Below are 21,301 nucleotides of genomic sequence, written 5' to 3' on the forward strand. Positions count from 1 at the left end.
CTGAGGCCTCCTCAACCATGCAGAACTGTGAGTCAATCAAACCTCTTTCCTTTATAAATTACCCAGTCTCGGGCAGTTCTTTATAGCAGTATGAAAATGGACTTATACAGTACATATGAGTAGTTTACAGGCTAAGGATACTTAACTACACCTCCAACCAAATTTGTAGCTTTCTTCCTCTAATCCCTTGGGACTGACATTTAAAGTCTCTTTGGAAAAGCGCAAGGACAAATCATACCCCACTCCCCCATAGTGCTAACTATAAGAGTTTGTTTGAAAAAACGTGCACATTTTGTGTTCGGGACTTTAAAAACCTATACATTAATGCTTACATTTAAACTCTACCCTGTGGATAGAAGGGAGAATGAAGAGCACTATTTTTCCTTTCTACATGCTCTTAGATATGCAAGTATTTACTTTAATAAGTTTTAACTTAAAAGATATGCCGGCCGGGCGCGGTGGCTCACGCTTGTAATCCCAGCACTTTGGGAGGCCGAGGCGGGTGGATCACGAGGTCAGGAGATCGAGACCACGGTGAAACCCCGTCTCTACTAAAAATGCAAAAAATTAGCCGGGTATGGTGGTGGGCGCCTGTAGTCCCAGCTACTCGGAGAGGCTGAGGCAGGAGAATGGCGTGAACCCGGGAGGCGGAGCTTGCAGTGAGCCGAGATTGCGCCACTGCACTCCAGCCTGGGCGACAGAGCGAGACTCCGTCTCAAAAAAAAAAAAAAAAAAAAAAAAAAAAAAAAAAAAGATATGCCTATTCATTTGCATAGCAAACTTTCTTTTACACCAGTAGTGTCCAATATTTTGGCTTTCTTGAGCCACACATAAAATATACTAACACTAATGATAGCAGACGAGCTAAAAAATAAAGTCTATGCATAAATATCATAATATTTTAACAAAGTTTATGAACTTGTGTTGGGCCACATTCAAAGCCATCCTGGGCCGCACGTGGCTGGTGGGCTGTGGGTTGGACAAACTTGTATAAAGAACATGGACTCCAGAAGGAATCACCCCAAATTAAGGCCATTTTAGTGTGAGGGATTAGAATGGGCCATCTAATTTTCATACCTGGCTGCCAAGAGGGAAAAAGGAGATGTCTTGTTGAAAAAAATTCTGTTCTGGTTTGTGAGATCACAATGTCTAGTGGCTGCAAATCTTGAAATTATGAGATTACTCAGAGCCTGTAATTTAAACTTTATTTCATATCTATTGTTAAATTACACAAAATCAGTGAATGGTTTGTAAAGCTACACCAATGGACAGATGTTTGCAGTTGAAATCATGGGATTTACATAATGGCAAAAATGTATATTTATAACATCCTCTATATACAATAATCAGTATAGACGGAGAAAATGCACTTAATCTTTGCAAATCATGCACACCACAGCAATAACACAAAATGTTTTTTCTGTAACAAGCCTTTCCACTGCCTCAGGCTTCATCCTGCTTTCCAACAATACCTATCAGTTTTAAAAGCAAACATTTTCAGTTAAAACTAAAGAAAATTGAAATACCATCGTGATCTACTAACTATTTTAAAAACACAATTGTACACAAAATATTTTTACTCTAAAACACTGTGACTTCAAGGTGTGGAAAACTTCCTTTCAGTTTTTTAGCTCTCAGGATTTTCAGGACTGCAATACTGTCAGGCAAAACAAAAGCTAGAAATACTGATACAAGCTCAGAGTCAAGAAAATCTATTTTAAACCCAAATATCCAGCTTCTTGTCCAGTTTGTGGCTATATTACTACAGATTAAACACATGAGCAGATTGTACAAGATGTGACTTTATGGCCACACTTCTAAGCATGTCTCTTGTGAAAACATAAATGCCACTTTCAGTCACCTTGTTTGATTTACAGCCAGGAGGTTAGTGTAAGTCCTTGCATAAGTATAGCAAAATCCATAGTAAAATGAAAACTGCCCGGAATCATGATGCTTGATAGCACAGTGGGTTACATACTTCTTTTTATCTTGGTCAGCTTGTAATAGATACCACAGAAGTATTTTTGCATCGACTTACACTACCAAATTACTCTGCTCAACTCATATGTTCCTGATATGTAACCTCACTACAGAACTTTTTACTTTTGCTCTTTTCAAAACAAAAACTTCGTAGAAGGGTTTGCCCACATTATCAAGGTGCTATTGAATAACTCTGGCTAGCCTTCCTAATGCTTATTTTATCCTTTTTTTGGCTTTTGTAATTGTCTACAAATCTGTCAACACGAAAAAGAACTAAAGGGCTAGAAATAGTTGGCCCAACTGGAAACATTACAATAGAGATGTACAAAAAGTAAGTAAGAGTTCACATTTTAGGTTAAATTCCATCTGATCAAGAATAACTTCAGCAATATTTTTAGACACATTATCCTGTTCAAGTTTCTTGATTAGGACCTCACTACACAAATATTGATAAAATAATTCTACAGAAAGAAAGTCCTGACTTTAATCCAGGATTATATACCACAATAACTTCAGCAACACACCATTTAGATGATGAAGAAAGATTCTATACATGGGTTAATTTGGAATGAGCACAATTCAGAGAAGCCTTAAAATGAATGAGAAGCAGCGCCAAAATGATTCCAGTATTGTTGAAATTACAGTGCCCTGAAAGCGCCTGGAAATTAGATCTTTACATTGGTATTTCATTTTGAAAAAAAAAAAAAAAAAGGTGTTTTGTTTAATGTGAGATACACCCTGTTTAAAACCTTTAAACAGTAGAAGGTAGAAAAAGTTTAAAATTTTAAACATCTCTTAAATATCAAGATATGAGTCCTGTTCTTGAAAAGCCAATATTTTGACATAAAACTACCCATGTTTGGAGAGGAATTTTTTATTTTCTACAGCTCGGTAAGATTCACCATCAGTTATTATTCTATTTAAATAGATTCCTTGTTAAAATCAGAAGAAAATAAAAGGTTTTATGTTTCATTTTAGTTGCTTTATGTTTATACTTATTCTCACCCCTGGAAAAAATGTTTGATTCCAAGATTGGGTTTTAACAGCGTATCGTGAATAATTTAAAGTCCATTTCTTAGCCATGAGTTAAATGGTCACATTTTATGTTTTCATTTTGTCTCCATGACTAATTTAAGAACTTCTTAAAATATCTAAACAGCAATTTCTGGTGAGTCTGGTTTGGCTTTCAGATTTCATAAATAGTCCAACCCCAAAAAGACAATTTAATTCCATATTGAGATTTATTTTACCTACGCACAGTATAACACTGAATTGAAAGGCAACTGTAAAGGCAACATCTAAACTTTTTTTTTAACTTCCCCAGTGAAGGAAGCAGGATGTGTTTGGACACTTTCATCTTTTAAGCTATGCCATCTTTTCAGTGGCGCTTTGGGAGGAGTATGTACAGGCCTTTTTGAGCCATTTAACGCCATTTCTCTACACTGCCTATGTAGTCGTTGGTGCCATTGCTGGTGTTATCATTCTGCTCCTTGCCTGAGTTCTGCTTCAGGCTTTCCCGGTTCTCCTTCTGGCTCGAACTCTGAGTCAGATTCTGTATCAGATTCTGCGTCAGATTCTGAGTCAGGTTCTGATTGGCATTCGGATTTGGGTTCTGACTCTGATTCGGATTCGGATTCTGGCTCTGGCCCTGACCCTGGCTCTGGAAATGGGTCTGAAGGAGCCTTCCCTTCAGAAATTTGCGTTGTTCCTGACGCTTTCGCCTGGCCTCCTGATGCTCTTTCTGCCTCATAAACTGATACCTCTGCAAAAAGAGGTCTTTGGCATAGCTGTACAACTCCATATCCAGAAAATTCAGTCCCTCAATACGCTTTTGAATTTCCTCATTGATCTCTACACTAGAGGCCCTAGTGGTATTATACTGGGTAAATGGCGAAATAAAGTTCATGTTGAAGGTTTTCTCAAACAGATATTGAGTCTTCCGCTGAAACTCAGTGAGGCCGAAGAACGCCATGTGCTTCAGATTTGATTTGGCACTTTCCAGAAGGACCTTGTTTCTTTGCTTTTCAGGCATGACAGAGAGGTTGTAGCAGCCTACCAGGGTCAGGTCGGAGAGCATGCGCACCTGGCGGTTGTTGGCTAGATTGTAGGGACAGTCCATAAACTCTTTGAGGGGGCAGCCAGACCAGTCATCGCCAGTGTAGCAGCTGGGCAGCTCTTCGGAGGTTGGAGGCCTTCCATCACAGACATGCAGGGATGCTTTCCATGTTGCCCCTCTCTGGACATGCCTCCACTCACTCAAGTACCGGGACACTGGGTCTCGGAGGATGGTGATGTAGTGGAAGTTCCTACAGATGAAGCACAAAAACCAACAGTCAGAGATATGGGTGAAATAAGTGGAGTCATAGAGGTACATGGCATATGTGGTGTTCACTGGCCAAAAAGGAAGGCAAAGCAAAAATGACAGGGATCTGATGGCATTTGTCCTGTAAACTGTACTGCAGTCCCTCTCTCTGAGTCTCACTAGCCTAGAGATAGCTAATTTTTTCAACTAATTTGCTGATACTTCAGCTAAAACAGGTATGAAAATGTTAGATTCCAGACATCGACCTTGTCGTGCTTCACTCCCGTTCCCCCTTCCCCTCTTTTTCTCCCTCTCTAACCAAAGATAAAATCTTCCCAATGACACCATTGGCTAACTAGGCAACCACTTTATTTCATGCCCCCCACTCTAAACCATTTAGTGATCATGAAATAGAGACTCAATGGAAGCACATGCTTTATTGGAGTGAAATGGAGTTGACAAGTGGGTTCAAATTCTAATCTTATTAAATATGCAATAGCATTTTTTCTAATATCCAGTCTAATCTGCATATCTTTATGTTTTTAAAAAACTCATTAAGAGAGTGTATGATATGATACTCTTGATTCTGGCTGTTGTCATATTATGGCTCATACTTATGGAAGTGGAATGTAGAGATAGGCAGAGTAGCCCAGGGCCTCCAGCAATAAACGCTGTGATTAGTCACTGACTGAAATAGACATGGTAGCTGCCAATGGCATGTATGCAAGCTACCACCTTGGTTTCCACCTTTGCTCGTATGATAATATTCCCAGGATAGGAAACTTAACTCTATCAGCAGCTTCAAAATGTCCCTTTTCCTTATGTACTAAAAGGGCACGTGGATGTCAGCAAGTGTGGAGGCTTTGCTGTATGGCTGTCTTCTCTTTAAGGCTTCAAACAAAGTTGTTTGCTGAAATAGCAGACTAGCAAACATTTAAACCACATGCTAACATACTCACACCATACATGGTAGGCACACGCCCCAGAAACATCAAGTCTGTGATACAATCAGGCATACTCAAGGAGAGAACCGTGTCGTTGTGCTTTTCATGAGAAATGAGTTACCATTCAGGTACAGAAGATGAAGGACGAGGCCACAGAAGGGCATATTGTGGAAGGAAAGCAACAATAAACATTGAATATTAGCATTTAGCTTCTTAAAGGAAACCCAGAGAATGGCTTGCAACTCTTCTGAAATATTCATTCCCATCTGAGGGAGTGGTTGTTCTCTACACATGCATGAGGAGCCACAGGGAACCTGCTCAGCCACCTGCTTGACTGAATATTGGCTGATGTCCATTGAGGAAACGTTTCTCCCAACTGGGGCTTCCAGCAACTCAGGCATCCTGAAATCTATCTCCTGTGCCTCTATCCTGTACATGGTGCTTGCTCTGCCTGCCACGATCTTCCCTCTTTGGCTGGAAAAATCTACTCATCCTTCAATACCAGTTCAAGTACCACCTCTTCTGTGAAAAAATGTACCCCACTCTGTGTTGCCAGTTATCATTTCTTCCTCTGTGTTGCCATAGCACTTCCATACTTAGCCTTTGTTAAAATATTTGTGATACTGGGGCTGGGCACGGTGGCTCATGCCTGTGATCCCAGCACTTTGGGAGGCTGATGTGGGTGGGTTGCTTCAGGTAAGGAGTTTGAGACCAGCCTGGACAACATGGTGAAACCCCATCTGTTAAAAATACAAAAATTAGCCGGGCGTGGTTGTGTGCTCCTGTAATCCTAGCTACTCAGGAGGCTGAGGCATGAGAATCACTTGAACCCAGGAGACGGAGGTTGCAGTGAGCTGTGGTTGTGCCACTGCATTTCAGCCTGGGCAATAGAGCGAGACCCTACCTCTCCACCCCACTGCCCCCCCCCCCAAAAATTTGTGATACTGAATTACAATTAATTGTTTATATTTCCACTTAAACTATGTTTTCAAGGACAGGGACTCTGTCCTATTCTTCTATATAACCCTCATCCCATCCATTCCAGCTTTGTACATTGGCCTTCATCCCTGGCATAAAGCAGAATCTCAGTAACTTCTTTAACTGCTTACTTGATGAACTATCCTGGGGAAGAGGAAGGAGAGAGCCAGGGACATGCCTCATGACATAAAAACTCTGGATAATCTTCCAAGTGCCTTGCAAAAAATCACAGGAAGGTTTTCCTTAAAATAAATCACTTTATATATTTTTTCAGGAAGAAAAAAAGCACTGGACACAGGAGAAGCATCTGGGAGTGAGTATGGAAAAGGGGCCAAGAGCACTTTCACTTGTCTCACTACTTTCCCTAGGATCTGACCTTGTTGGTGCCACTAAAATTCATCTCTATAAGGAGCCACTGCTAAAGAGTAGCAGCTTTTGTTCTCCAGTAGCCTTTACCAACAAAGATGACTACTAAAGTCCTGGGTTCCCTCCTTCCACTCCTAGCTTTAGTACTCATCCATTCAGTGCATACTTATTGAGCCTTTATGCTAGCCCTGAGGCAACAGTTTAGTGGCTATTAGTCTGATTATTTGGAAAAAAAAAAGAAATTTATTAAGGCCTGTGACACATTTGGATTAACCTTTCAACCAGCTTTTCCAGGCATGCATTGTAATGGGGGCTGCTTGGTGTTCTAACCCCCCAAAATGGAGTCACCTTCATGCTTAGCTGGAAGTCCTCTTGCCCTAACTTGTATTGGTTTAAGCCTACAGTGACATCTTCTGGTAAATATTAAGAGTGTACCACAGTGCAAGTCTGCAGCTCTCCTTCCTAAACATTGTTCCTAGCCTTTCAGAGCAAATACATCCCAACCACCAGGGTTAATGACACAATCAATGTTTCATAAGCACCACCCCTACCCCAACATGGATAGAGAGAAGGCAACACAGAGACAGAGTTTCAGAGAGGGTCTCTCATGTTATGGGTGTGTGGATCCAGTATGCATTCAACTTGAAGGTCACCTAGTGCCCTTAAGAAATACGGACAGCCCAACGTAGGCAGCCTCAGTGTCTACACTGTAGGGATTTTCACTGCAGCAGAGAAGTTAGAGGGGCACACACATACACACACTGCTGCCTTGGTGATAACAGCCACCTAGACTCAGATGACAATACCTGCAGAGATTCAGTGAGTGTCGACAGCCCCCTTCTTCCAGGGCAAATAGCCTTGGGGACCCAGAATGCCTCAACTGAAAGCACTTGATGCTGCTTAGAAATATTCCACGTGTAAAAAGAAAGAAAGATCTGCTGAAGGGTAGGTGTCCAGTGTCCAGGGGTCTCCTGAATTGCATGGTGTGTTGGAAGTAGGAAGGCAGGTAAAGATAACACCTTAGAGGTTATGTCAGAAAAAGAATCCAGGATGCTCATTGTATCTAAGGAAGAGCTTTTAGGGCAATATCAGAGAAGCACGATGGGGAATGTGGCTGGGGTGGGGGGCAAACAGAGACATGGCCAGTTTTCCCTCAGTGGTCAGGTCAGGTCAAGACTTGCTTAGTCTTGGCACCTAATGTGTGCCTGGCACTATGGCAGGCACTGGGGATACAGACAAGGATAAGACATGGAAACCCGGGGAAAGTGTTTCAATTGTGTGTGCCATGAATGCTTGGAGCAAGTGCAGGGTATGATAAAAAAAACACCTCACACTGATTTCTAACCTAGACTAAAGATAAGACAAGGGTTTCTGCAGCTTTATTTTGAAAAACAAGAATTAGATGAGGCAACTGGGCACGGTGGCTCACACCTGTAATTCCAGCACTTTGGGAGGTCAAGGCGGGCAGATCACTTGAACCCAGTAGTTCGAGACCAGCCTGAACAACATGGTGAAACCCTGTCTCTGCAAAAAATAGAAAAATTAGTGGGCGTGGTGGTGCACACCTGTAGTCTCAGCTACTTGGGAGGCTGAGGTGAGAGGATCACTTGAGCCTAGGAGGTAGAAGCTGCAGTGCGCCATGATATCACCACTGCACTCCAGCCTAGGTGACAGAGTGAGACTCCATCTCAAAAAAAAATATATGAGTCAAGGAGAGAGGAAAGGAGTATGAGACAGAAGGATTAGCATGAGCAGACGCACACAGGCATAAACCAGCCTATTATGCAAGAGAAACGTGCATCAAAAAGCCTCCCGGGGAGTGCAGGAGTAGTGGCAGGAATTGAAGATGGAGAGGGAGCCCAGGACCTGGTTGTGAAAGACCACAGATGCCATATTAAAGCATTCAAAGTTAATTCTGCAGGCAACAGAGAGGCTTTGAAGGGCTTTAAGCACGGGAATGACATGATGAGGTCTGTGTTTTAGAAAGGTCATTATGTATATGAAGATGAAATTAATGAAGTTAGTTAAGAGGTCACTGCAGAAGACAAGGCAAAAGAGAAGGAGGAGCAGACTAGAGAAATATTTAGCAGGTAAAAGTGACAAAAGGGATTCAGAGGAGAAAGAGGAGGAGGAGTTAAGGATGCCTCCTAGGGCTCTGGAGGAAGGTCTGAGGTGCCTGCGGGACATCTGAGTAGGGTTGAATGAACAGATCTAGCACTCAGTGAGCAACCTGGGCTGAAGATAAGATACGGAGTGGTCAGCACAAAGTGGTAATTTCCAGACCATCATGGTCTATTTAGGGACCTTTTTAAAATTCCACTTGTGTGGCTTCAGATATTCGAAGACAGCATTTACCCCAAGGCTTCTCTTCTTTATGCTAAAAATGGTCTTCAACTATTCTCTATATAGCTTCAAGGCCCCACTATCCTGTTGTCTGCCTGCAAGTGCATTCCACTTTATTGGAACATGGCCCCCTAAGCATGATCTGACAAGCAACAAGAAGGAACAGCCTATCACCTTCCTCATTCTTGACACCATTTCTCTTCATGTGGCCTCAGATCACATGGACCATTTTGGCGGCCACATCACACCACTGATACACAGTAAGCTCAATTGTTTCATTCTTTCACATATATGCCATGCTGGAACTCAATCTATATTGTCAGGAACTGATGCAGTGTATTTGTGGTCCTGTTTAATCTCTTCTTGATGGAGGAAATCTAAGCCTGTCAAAAGACATCTACATTCTGATTATATCCCCCAATATCTTCACCATACTTTCCTGTTCCTGTTGGCAATGCCTGGATTCAGGCATTGACTAAAACAGAGTAAGATGCAGGTGACAGCAAGTCTCTGATAGTTTCTGGAAATCTTTCTTCAGGTTGACATGAAACTGAAGGGTGCTGCTGAATGGACTGACTTAATTTTAACTGAATGAGGCCAGTTCAGCCCCAGGAAAGTCATACTCCGCCTGTTTCACTTAGTAGTAATTGGACAGGACTTTCTTGTGACCAAATGTATCACCTAGTTAAAATGACAAGGTGTCACATTTTGAAATTGGAGCCATGACTCCCCATTGGGTTACATGGGTTAATTGAATGGCTGATTGGTGCTTCTGTATGCCCATGGTGCCTTTACAGGCACTACACAGTTAAAGGTTTACCACCTTCTTCTGAAGGACAGTTCTCTGGGTGGCCTTGGACCAACACAATACTCCCCTCGTTCTTGCTTGTCATTCTTAAGAATAACTGTAGAATGTGCTGGGAGTGCAGTATCCTGAGATAGGGAGGAACTGCCTGAAACAGCAAGAGCCTTGTTCCAGTCCTTCCTGGAGAATCTAACATCTTGACATAGGGAGGAACTGCCTGGGACAGCCCAGCCTTTGTTCCTCTCTCTCTTGGAAGCAGGATGTCCTTCAAAGCTTTGCTAAACGAGTCACATGGCCCCTGAGGTAGATAACTCAGGAAATGCTGCCTTATGGGGTCCCTCAGCTATGGTGCAAGTGAGGCATGCTTAATCGAGACTCATTCACCCAGGCAGCTTTCTTGAGTCTTGGGAAACCATCTTACAATGGATCCTAGGCTTGCTGCCTATCTGTAAGTAATAAACCCACTTCATGTAACTTGTTGCTTATGAGTGTGTTCTGTCTCACCAAACCCATATAAGTTTATAAACAATGCACAGTGAACCTGCTTTGTGTCTACAAGTTTAGGCCAACTTTTTCCTGTCACTGATAAGCAATTGTCGAAATAATAGCAACAAATGAAAGAGTTGTCCAAGCAAAAAATCAAAGGGCCATCCTTGACTCCTCCTCTAATCTCCCCTCACTACTAAGAGCTAAACATTCCCTTAAGTCCTATCTAGTTTCTAATAGCTCTGAAATCCATCCTTTGCACCACTGCCTGGCGTCAGGCCTTCATCACTTCTCTACTAAAACACTGCAGTAGCATCCTGTCCTACTCTTCGGGTCTCCAGTCCCATGCCACTTCCACACCCCCAGATGGCACATAACTGACCTGTCATTCCCTAATTAAGCCCTCCCAATGGCTATCAACTATGACATGAAGGTCAAGCTCCTCCACATGCTACAGACAGCCTTGTGGAACCCGGCAACCACCTTTCTTTCTGTCCAGCCTTCTCAAGTGAGCTCCCTCTATACAAGTCTTTCTCAATTGTGAGTGATCTTCCATCTCCACTCCCCAAACCCCCAACTCTGGGCCACTTGGCAATATCTGGGGATATTTTGGTTGTAACGACTTGGGGAGGGGGTTGGTACTTGCATCTAGTAAGTCAAGTCCAGGGATGCTGCTAAACATCCTATTATGCACAGTCCCCCTATAACAAAGAAATACCCTGCCTCAGATGCCAGTAATGCCAAGGTTGAGAAACCTTGCTCTATACCCTATATGCTGAATTTTCCAAATCAAAGTCCCAGGCAGTGACTCCACAGGTGCTTTGCCTCTGTGTATGGAGTGCCCACTCTTTTGAATAGCTTCTATTTATCCTTTGTAGGTTACCTGGCACAGTCTTTCAAAACTCAACTCAAAGACTGTCTCCTCCGCGAAACCTTCCTTGACCTCCCTGGACGGAGTTAAGCACCCCCTCTCTGCTCCAGACGCCCTGGTGTTCTCCCATTGTAACATGTATCACAATGTGCTGGGATTGTCAAGCGATTTTTCTTCCTCTTCCACTGGACTATGAGCTCTGGGAGGGTAAGAACCATGTATCTATCCTCAGGGCCTAGCACAATGTTTGACATAAAGTAAGCAATTAATAAAAGATTGTTGAATGAATTTCTGCAGGAGAAGCAGCAGAGCTTATGATGAGCAAATAGGAAAATGTGTATCTTATTCTTTGATAAGGAAAAGCCACTAGATGTCACTATGAAATAACAGATATACCATTTTATACCTGTAATGGAACATTTTAAGGAGATGTAGCTGTGAAGAAGATTTAGTTATATTTAGCTGTTGTCCCTGACTTTTTGTGCAGTATCCCAGTTTAAAAGAAGGCTGGAAAGTTTAAGGACGTTAAAAATAACTAAACGGTTAAAAACAAGAATCTTATTTTTTATTCTCCTTTTAATAGACCATTCTGAAATAAGTGCACAAGTTCTAAGTCACAGAATCCTACACTCGTCAGAACAGGAGGAAACCTTTGAGACAGTAAATCATTTAGGTCAAACGCTTCACTTTAAAGGTGGGGATACTGAGGCCCAGAGAGAGACAGGCAAGGACTTGTCCCCAAATCACACCTTGCCAATAGCCCTTGAGAATCAATCTACCTGAGAGAACTATTTCTGGGCTGAAGGCCTGTTATTTTAGCAGACCCTCTTTGTGTCTGCTAGTTACCTAGGATGGCACACTCAACCAGGCCTGAAAGAACTCACTAACCCCCATGAAAGGTAAACATTTGGCTGCTCAAAGAGGACACTTTCTTACACCAACTACATAGCCAGGAGCTGGGAGTACTCTGTGCCTGACACTTATACATTAACTCCCAACAATCCTGTGAATCATATATTATTATTCCCTTTTCCAGAATGAAGAAACTGAGACTCAGAGATGATGTAACTCTGGGTCACGCCTCAAGTTAAGTAGGTGTGTTCAGGCTTCAATCCAGGTCTCTCTCACTCTAGAAATGGTATTCTTTCCATCCTGGTGCTAGGGCACAAGCCCAGGACTTCTGATTCTATGAGTAAACTGAAAAAGTGGTTCCTAAAGTGTGAGCCCAGAACAATCAGCATCAGCATCATTTAGGAACTTGTTAGAAATGCGCACTCTCAGGTCCATTCACTGAATCTGAAACTCAGAGGCTGGGGCTTGCCAATCTGCATTTTGGGAAGCCCACCCAGAAATTCTTATATACACACACTTGAGTTTGAGAATCATTGTCCTAGGAATGTGGCTTCAGAGATCAGAAGTCTCTCAGAAATCCCAGGTAGTATCTAGAGTGTAGACAAGCCAACTGTGCCCCCAAGTGCAAGCCCTATCTTCTCTCTACTCCTTGGAGAAACCCTGGGGGCACCCATTTCCACCAAGGGAAAGTCCAGGGAATGTTGCCTGAGCAAAGTTCTGAGGATCATGCTGTAAACATTTACTTTCCTTTGAGGCTACTGGTTCACGAAAGGCCATGATAAGGTTTTTCCCTGCACTACTCAAAGGGGAAATAAATATCAAAGACAATTTTTAATAGAAGGCGGCTAGAAAACCCGTAGCAGTTAAGGTCATAGGAGTGATCAATAAAAAGTTAATTTAAGAAAGGAAATTCTTATCCCAAATCAATAGGAGTGAACATTCTATTATACCTGTAGCATATATATATATATATATATATATATATATATATATATATATATATATGTTCAGCCTTTGCACATCTTGTTCTTGGAGAAACAATGAGTGGTAGAAAAAGAACTGTGGTTGGTGGTCCTAAGTAAACTCTGCCAATAGTTACGAGGTTGTATATGACACTGAGTCATTAATGTTGAAGGTCTGGTCTCCTTCCTCGGCTAATGAAGTCTAAAGCAACCACATGGATCCTCCCATTGCATGTAAATGACTGGGTCAAAGCAAGGAGGAAGGCATTCAAATCAAACAACATTAATATGTGAGCACAAACTAAATAAAAGTACGGTAAATTGAATCAAAGGCAAACATGCTTCTGATGGAGCTGTACCCCTTAAGCCCTGGAGGTGCTGTTTTAAGTACTTTTCTTGTGTAGCTCATATTAGTAGTCCCCGAATAGGAGTTTAATAAATGCTGTTATAAGCAGTGGCAGCAGTCTCATAAAAGAAGTGTGGGACTTCACAAGGGGACTACTTTGAAGCAGACAGACGTGCCTGTAGATGTGTTGTTTTTGGCACATTTGTCACAACAGTTTTGTGGCTTAAGTAGTCATGCTTTACCTAGTGAGAAGAGTGAGCTGTTGCATTTGCAGACAGTGGATTACACAGAGCAGTGTGACACATGACTTCATTTAATTGTCTTCACAACACTAGAAAGACCTAAATGATCTGGATACTGAACCTCTTCCTTTCCCCTTCAAGTTCATGCTGTGGGCTGCTGACTTAGCCAGACTTTCTGGGCTACCCACGGGAGGTGGGGAACAAGGTAAACTCTTGGGAGCACAGTGATCTATGAGACAAGAAAGACTTATTAGACACAAGATCTACCAGACACAAAACCAAATCTGAAGAGGCTGAAGGTCTTGCACCCACCAAACATGCTATTAGTTCTCCTTGCAGGAGTTTTCTGTTCTTCTTCACACCTCACCCAAAGGAACAGTTCTGTGTATATAAAGTAACACCTTCATTCATTGATTCTTTTCCTCTGATTAACTAAAAGTAAACCCATCTGTGTGTATTGTGGGGCGTGCTCAAAGGAGCACAAATGGGCTTTCATTAAACAGAAGGATGTTTTTCTATGCGATTCTTTTTCTTTAACAAAGCAGAAATTTTTTTTTCCTTTGTTGAAAATAAAGAAGATTTCTAATGCCTTTGAATTCAAACTCAAGGTGGAATTCTTCACACAATCAGTCCTGGTGATATTTACTTCTTTTTAAAAGAAATCACTCTCCTCTTTCCCAAAGCCCAGTAGATTTCAAAGTACATAAATCTAAGGGCTTTTGCAAATAGTGAGAAAGCTGAGTTCTTTAACAAGATGTGAAATTCCAAACTTTATGACCCATAGTTGCAGGCCTTTACCCAGAATCCATCCAATTGCTTGGCATCATGAAAAATTTTGTAGGTTACACTGCCTTTCTCCCAATTTTTTGCATTCTAAAATTATTTTGTGAGTCTTAGTTCATTAATAGTCAGTGTATTTTTGAGGTGGAAGAAACTTATGAAAAAACCCTACAGCATGCAGATTAGGGGATTGGGGTCCCATCAAGGAATATGATCTGCCCAAGTCACGTGGAGACCAGATCTGCCACTGATTAACACACTCAAGCTTCCTGCCTGACTTTCCTTCTAGGAACTCCTCCCTCCCCGTATGGAACTTCTCAGCTTACTGAGTGTTTCTATGTGACATCTTCTGTCAAATTGCCATCCCTTGAGGATTGGCATCTGGAACTGCCAGAGCTAGGGGTTGCTTCTCTTCCTTCTCCCAACCCTGAAACAAGAGTGCACAGAGGGGAAGAATCATAAGCTCCATGCCACAGTGGACGGGAGGAGGTTGGGGAAATTTCTAAGTGTCCCCACTGGGACTACCATGGTTTGCTCTTCAGATAAACATCCCTAGTGCCTCTTGTCCCAGGAATCCATTGCTTTGGTCCTGCCTTTTGATTGACTAGTACATCCACATAAAACCCTGCATGTTTCGGGTCTTAACTAAAAAGTAATAAAACTGGTACTTTCATGACACTCAATCCAGAAACAGGCATGTGCAAAGAGGGTACATAGTGCCCTTTTAGCCCTGGAGGTGAGGGGCTTGGCCTTGGGTTGCAAGACAAATGTTTAATCAATCCATGAACACTGTGTCAACTCTGAGTGACCTAGAAGTCGCCATAATTAGAGCTGTAGGCATGGTGAGGAAGTTGCATGTATATGGGTGCCAGCTTTCAAAGGGCTTAGAATTGGAGACATAGGACTACTATTCAGTGGGGGAGGGGGCAGATAGAGGCACAGTATAGTTCAGTGCTAATTGTGTCATACAGGATTAAGTGAGAAATGAGTTGGGAGAAGAGAGTTGACTGTATTATGGTCATCAAGGAAGGCTTCACAGAAGAGGAGGAATATGATGGATTCTGAAGGACAAAAAGGATTTGACTAGGTGCGTCTATGGTGGTGGGGTGGGTGGACGGCATTCTGACATCAGCAAAGAGCAAAACAGACAGGAAACTAATAAATGTTTTGATTTAATGGGTGCCTACAGTATGTCAGACACTAGGCTAGAAGCTTTTTTGGAAAACCTATCAAATAGGTGTTAATGCCTTCATTTTAGTCACAGTGTATGTCATGAAAAGGGCTTGTTCTAGAGCTGCACTGTCCAATATGGTAGTCATCAGCAACATGTGACTACTGAGCTCTTGCAATGTGGCTAGTCTGAACTAAGAAGTGCTTTAAGTTTTCAAGAATACTAAGATTTCCAAGACTTAGGGGTAGAGAAAATATCTCATGAATTAATTATTATTTATACTGATTACATGTTGAAATAATAATGTGGATATATTGGGTTAAATAAAATATATTATTAAAATTAAAATCCCATTTTTAATGTGGATACTATAAAATTTAAAATTACATAGGTGACTTGCATCATATTTCTTTTTTTGAATTTCAACTTTTATTTCGAATACAGGGGTACATGTGCAGGCCTGTTATATGGATATATTGCATGATGCTGAGGTTTGGGGTATGTATCCCATCACTCAGGTGGTGAGCACAATTCCCAATAGGTAGTTTTTCAACCCACAGCCCCTTCCTCACCCAACCAAGTAGTCCGTGGTGTCTATTGTTCCCCTGTTTGTGTTCATGTGTGCTCAATGTTTAGCTCCCACTTATAAGCGAGAACATGAAATACTTGGATTTTTGTTTTTGTTTGTTTGTTTTTGGAGACGCAGTCTCGCTCTGTCTCCTAGGCTGGAGTGAAGTGGTGCGATCTCAGCTCACTGCAACCTCCACCTCCCAGGTTTAAGTGATTCTCCTGCCTTAGCCTCCCGAGTAGCTGAGATTACAGGCATGCACCACAATGCCCAGATGATTTTTGTATTTTTAGTAGAGATGAGGTTTCACCATGTTGGCCAGGCTGGTCTCAAACTCCTGACTATCTCAAGTGATCTGCCTGCCTTGACCTCCCAAAGTGTTGGGATTACAGGCATGAGCCACCACACCCAGCAATATTTGGTTTTCTGTTCCTGCATTAATTCACTTACGTTTATCGCCTCCAGGTGCATCCATTGCATTGTATTTCTATTTGACAATGCTGATCTACAGCCAGACTGCCTGTGTTCAAATTCCAGTTCTGGCAGTTACTAGCTGTGTCATCTTGGGCAAATAACTTAACCTCTCTGTGCTTCTACTTTTCTCATTTACAATGCATGAAAACCATAAGAGTCTTTATGAAGATAAAATTTGGTATTTATATTTGGTCTCCTCTGTGTCCTCACTGACGGATGTGTCTGAGCCTCCAATGTGTGTGCTCTCACCCACTGGGCTGTTCATTCTCATTTGTGCCTGAGCACAGCCTCAGGGGTCACACGCCAGGAGCACAACTGGCCTGAATGCAGCAGGACATTTGAGTAGGAGGCAGTTGGATATGCTGGGATGTGAAATGAGGGATCCAATTCTGTGTTTTTTTGTGGGCCCCTTACAGAACCATAGGGCTGGGATCTGAGCATTTTAGAGCTGAGGGGCCCGGGGGCAGGGGTATAGCTGGCTACCATTTTAGACCATACTTCCTATTCCACAGATCCCGAAACCAGATAGCCAGCTCCCTTTCCACGTCTCTAGATGGTGAGAAATCCAGAGATACACAGAATCATTTCTTTAGGGACCTCCACAGAGAGAAGAAATCAAGTAAGAGGCCTTTTTCACATGATAGGCCGTCAATAAACATTAAGGCAATTTTGAGCTGGTGATAGCCAGTCCCATGCATTCACCTGGGCCTGCTGGACATGTGCTGTCTGGGAGGCAGGTACCCTAACTGTGCTTTGCAGAAATCGTTAGAGGAAACCTAGTCAGGAAAAATGCCTGCTCTCAGCATTGTGCTATTTTCCAGAGCAGCACAGGGGAAAAGTTTTCCCCCTAAATGAAGGCTTCCCTTCTTGAGCCCTGGGTTGATTTTAATGAGCTCTAATATTGCTTCAAGATGCTGAGAGATATGAAGTGCAAACCCTGGCTTTTTCTGGGGGATGTGGGGGAATAGAACTTTTTAACCATTTGAACTGTAAAGAATTGGAGCCATTCAGAATTTCAAGGGCTGGCAGGGTCATGCCTCCTTTCACCTGGGAAAGTTTTTCCTTCAGATATTCAAGCTGCAAAAGGCATAATTACTGAATAACATGGCTGGGCTACATGTGTGGGGAAATAAGCATTATATACAGTAATAGGCACAGCCTTGTTTCTTTACAATGATAATACTGGGTGGTGAAAAAAACTCATCCATCCCCCATCCCACCTCTCTAGCTAAGGAATGTGATGTCACACTGGGGCAAGTACAGGAAGGAGGACTGAAGACATGAAGATCCTGATTGAGCAGAAGGAATTATTTTGAAGGTTATGTTAGTGCTGAAATTGACAAGCATTCTGTAAGTTTTGTGCATCAGAGGTTTCTTTTTCATGGCATAGAGACTTTGGACAACTGTGTTTCCCCTTTAAGGCAAAAAGGAGACCTTCCCTGAAATCAGTGGTCTAGTACTGGGGAGTCAGGGGGCAGTTGCCCTCATCATCCCTTCTCCACGCACAGTGTGTTTCTCTAGATTGCAATTTTACGTCACACTGCAATGTCCTGAATCCTAGAGAAAAGACATTTTTGTCCAAAATGTGACAGAATAGAAAAACGGTATGTGAAATTAGACAGCTATGCATGTTGTAAAATATAAGCCATGGCTCTACTTTGATGAAATCATGAACATTCCATAATTTTTGACAGAATAGAATCTTTTTTTTTTTTTTAAAGTGGCACTTTACAAACCTCATCTTGTGCAAAACGGGATCTTACTTCATTGAAAAGGGGTGGGGCCATTTTACTCATCATGGTTGGGGGCAGTTCAACCAAGGGGGAGCCTGAGAGTGTTCCACACCTCCTTCCATGCACACAATGAGCTCCGGATTACTCTCTTGTTGAGTAAGAGCCATGTCCCATGTGTGGAAACTGGCCACCCGATGAAGGGCAAGGTTCCTGTGAATGGAACCAATGAGAGCCACTCACAGATGAAAGTGACAAAATCATATTTTTCACAGAGTAGATGGTTTGGCAGACCTCTCAGAGGTTACCTGCTCCAATCACTTTAGCAATGAGAATGCTAAAGCCCAGAGATGAAGGATAGGGACTCATCCAGGGTCATTTGGCCAGTTTATGGCACAGAAGGGACCCAAAACCAAGTCTCTGACTCCTTGTTCACTTTCCTGAATATCATCCTTAAGATGACCAACAAACAGGAATCAGCTTTAGGCAAAGGCAACCCCTCTATTTGGTTGATGTTCACTTATTCTTTACTGCAAGACTTTAAACCCATAAAAAAGGGCTCAAAGTCAATGCTCACATTAAGACAGATGTCTGACCCCGACTTTCCAACTAAGGCAAATGCTAGAGGGCAGAACCTCCCTGGGATTCTTCAAGTCATCACTTACTGTGAGGACATGTCAATGAGAACAGAGATCTGCTTGCGTGCTGCGTGAGCCACCTACAGAGCTCTCCCTCCTGGCTTGGGCTTTTTTGCCTGGAATTGAGCTTAATTCTCAGAAATAGTGACTCACTGCAAAGTGGATTTAAGGCCAGAGATAATTACTCTAAACGACATTGCCCTTCTCAAAATAGTTTTTCAGAAAAGTCATCTGAAGAAAATTCATTGATATCAGTGCCTGAGAGAAGGAAGGAAGGAAAGAAGGAAGATGGGAAGGAGGGAGGGAGAGAGAAAAGGACAGAAAGAGGGAAGGAAGGGAGGAAGAAAGAGGGGAGGGAGGGAAGGAGGGAAGGACTGAAAAAGGGAAGGTGGGAAGATAGGAGTGAGGGAGGGAGGGCTGATTAATAACAATCAGAAATTTGAAAAGGTTTCCACTGTTTTTATAACGTTAGTTTCTCACTCAATCCTATGAAGTATACAGGACAAGATATAAAATTCCCATTTTACAGATGAGGAAACTGAACCTCAAACAAAGGAGGCAACTTTCCCAAGGATATATAGTTGGTCAGCAATGGGTCTAGGACCAGAGCCCAGGTTTCCTGACTCCCAATTCAGTGTTTCCCCCATGTTTTCTCTGTTGCACATTAAGCCTCAAATAAATGGCTGCATACTCCATTTCTCTTATTTTGTCTTGCAAACTAGGCTAGACATTCCTTAAGAGCCAAACTATTTGATATCTCTCCTGTCTCTCAACACAGGGCCCAGCACCTTATGGGAACTCAGACTGGTGGGTTAATTGATGAGCCTTCTAGCATGAAGCCTTGAAATCACCCAGGATGCTCCATTTTATCCTCTCCCATCCCACTGCACATCAGTTTCTCCTCCCACCAATCAGAAACAAAAGGCATTGTCCCCTAAACTACACAGGCCCTGAAACAAGTCCCAAAATGACTCCACCTCTGGCTGGTGCAGTGCCTCAGGTCCCCATGTTGGTATTTCCCCAGCCAGGAGAGACTGCTGCATCCACAATACAACTTGTAAGGGTAAAGGAGGCCCCTTCTCCTCCAAATGTTCCCCACTGAGGCCTGAAATCCCACCCTTAGTTACTATTTCTTTGGTCCTTTGTTGTAGCTGCGAGACCTCGGCCCTCCAAGCTTCTCCATTCCTCCTCCTACACCTCCCCCTTCTTCCAGCCTTTCCCCCACTGGACTCTCTCTCTGGGCTTAGTCTGTTCAAAATCTGAGACCTAGAAGGAATGTCATTAGAAAAACTCATTTCATCAAAGTGTCATGTATTTAGCACCACCAGAAGCATTTCCATTTTAAAGGGGCAGCCCCTAAGGGGCAATGCTATGCCCTCTTATGGTAGAATTTCAGGCAGCAGTAGGGCAAGTTCTATGGGGCAGGAGATCATCCAAAAATCACAGAATATAGGAGACCAGCTATTGTACACACGTAAAGGCTGCTTCAATAGTCATAATCAGGAAACCTATTCCTTTCTGCTCAAAGAAAGTAAAGGAATTTAGAATGAGGTCTTTTGGTGACAGTTTTTTTTTTTTTTTTTTTTTTTTGAGACAGAGTCTCGCTCTGTCGCCCAGGCTGGAGTGCAGTGGCGCTATCTCGGCTCACTGCAAGCTCCGCCTCCCGGGTTCACGCCATTCTCCTGCCTCAGCCTCTCCGAGTAGCTGGGAATACAGGCGCCCGCCACCACGCCCGGCTAATTTTTTGTATTTTTAGTAGAGACGGGGTTTCACCATGGTCTCGATCTCCTGACCTCGTGATCCGCCCGCCTCGGCCTCCCAAAGTGCTGGGATTACAAGCGTGAGCCACCGCGCCCGGCCTTGGTGACAGTTTTGATCAAACACTTTTTTTCAGAGCCATGAATCGGTCATGAACACACTAAGTTAAAACAAGATTTGATTTCCCCAGGGCTATTTTTGAAGTCCTGTTGTTCCCCATCCCACCTCCTTCCATTTAACATTCATGAGTTAAGGTGTTACTAGAAATGCACGCAGGGAGAACACATTGACCTTCACCTTCTACGTGGTGGAAAGAATGTGCTGACAGTTGAAATATGGGCAGGTACATTTTTGGGAGACTGGCATTGCTGCATTTCAGCACACCAAGCACAGTTCAGGTGATGAGCGGGTCATCTTTGAGGTTTTTAAATAATCAGAAGTATTTATATTTCTCAGTTCATTTTCAAGGATTAAAGAGCTATTATTCCAAATCTTTTGAAAGGAACAGCACCCTCTTTCTCTTCTACTTCTAAAAAGTTCTTTATAGCAAATATATATTTATTTTTAACAAAGCACATCTTCTTCCTCATAGAGCCTTACAACATGACTGAGAAATAGACAGTTCCGGTCCATTTCATAGACACTGATAATAGTGCACAGAGAGGTGAAAGGTCACACAGCCAGTAAGTTATCAAGTTACATATG

At 42.6% G+C, this 21,301-nt stretch overlaps 1 protein-coding gene across 5 annotated transcripts in view; it reads right to left on the reverse strand.

The window, feature by feature from the left end:
* Window positions 1-1,191: 1,191 nt before the first annotated feature.
* HS6ST2 (heparan sulfate 6-O-sulfotransferase 2) overlaps window positions 1,192-21,301 on the reverse strand; it is a 330,457-nt gene continuing 310,347 nt past the window's right edge. For all 5 annotated transcript variants that reach the window (XM_055268302.2, XM_055268300.2, XM_063635356.1 and 2 more), the window contains one exon: window positions 1,192-4,286. In XM_055268302.2, the coding sequence (XP_055124277.1) occupies window positions 3,404-4,286 (883 nt within the window). In that variant the 3' untranslated portion in view covers window positions 1,192-3,403. The remainder of the gene's footprint in view (window positions 4,287-21,301) is intronic.

The sequence above is a fragment of the Symphalangus syndactylus genome, chromosome X (assembly GCF_028878055.3).
Source record: "Symphalangus syndactylus isolate Jambi chromosome X, NHGRI_mSymSyn1-v2.1_pri, whole genome shotgun sequence".
Classification (NCBI taxonomy): domain Eukaryota; kingdom Metazoa; phylum Chordata; class Mammalia; order Primates; family Hylobatidae; genus Symphalangus; species Symphalangus syndactylus.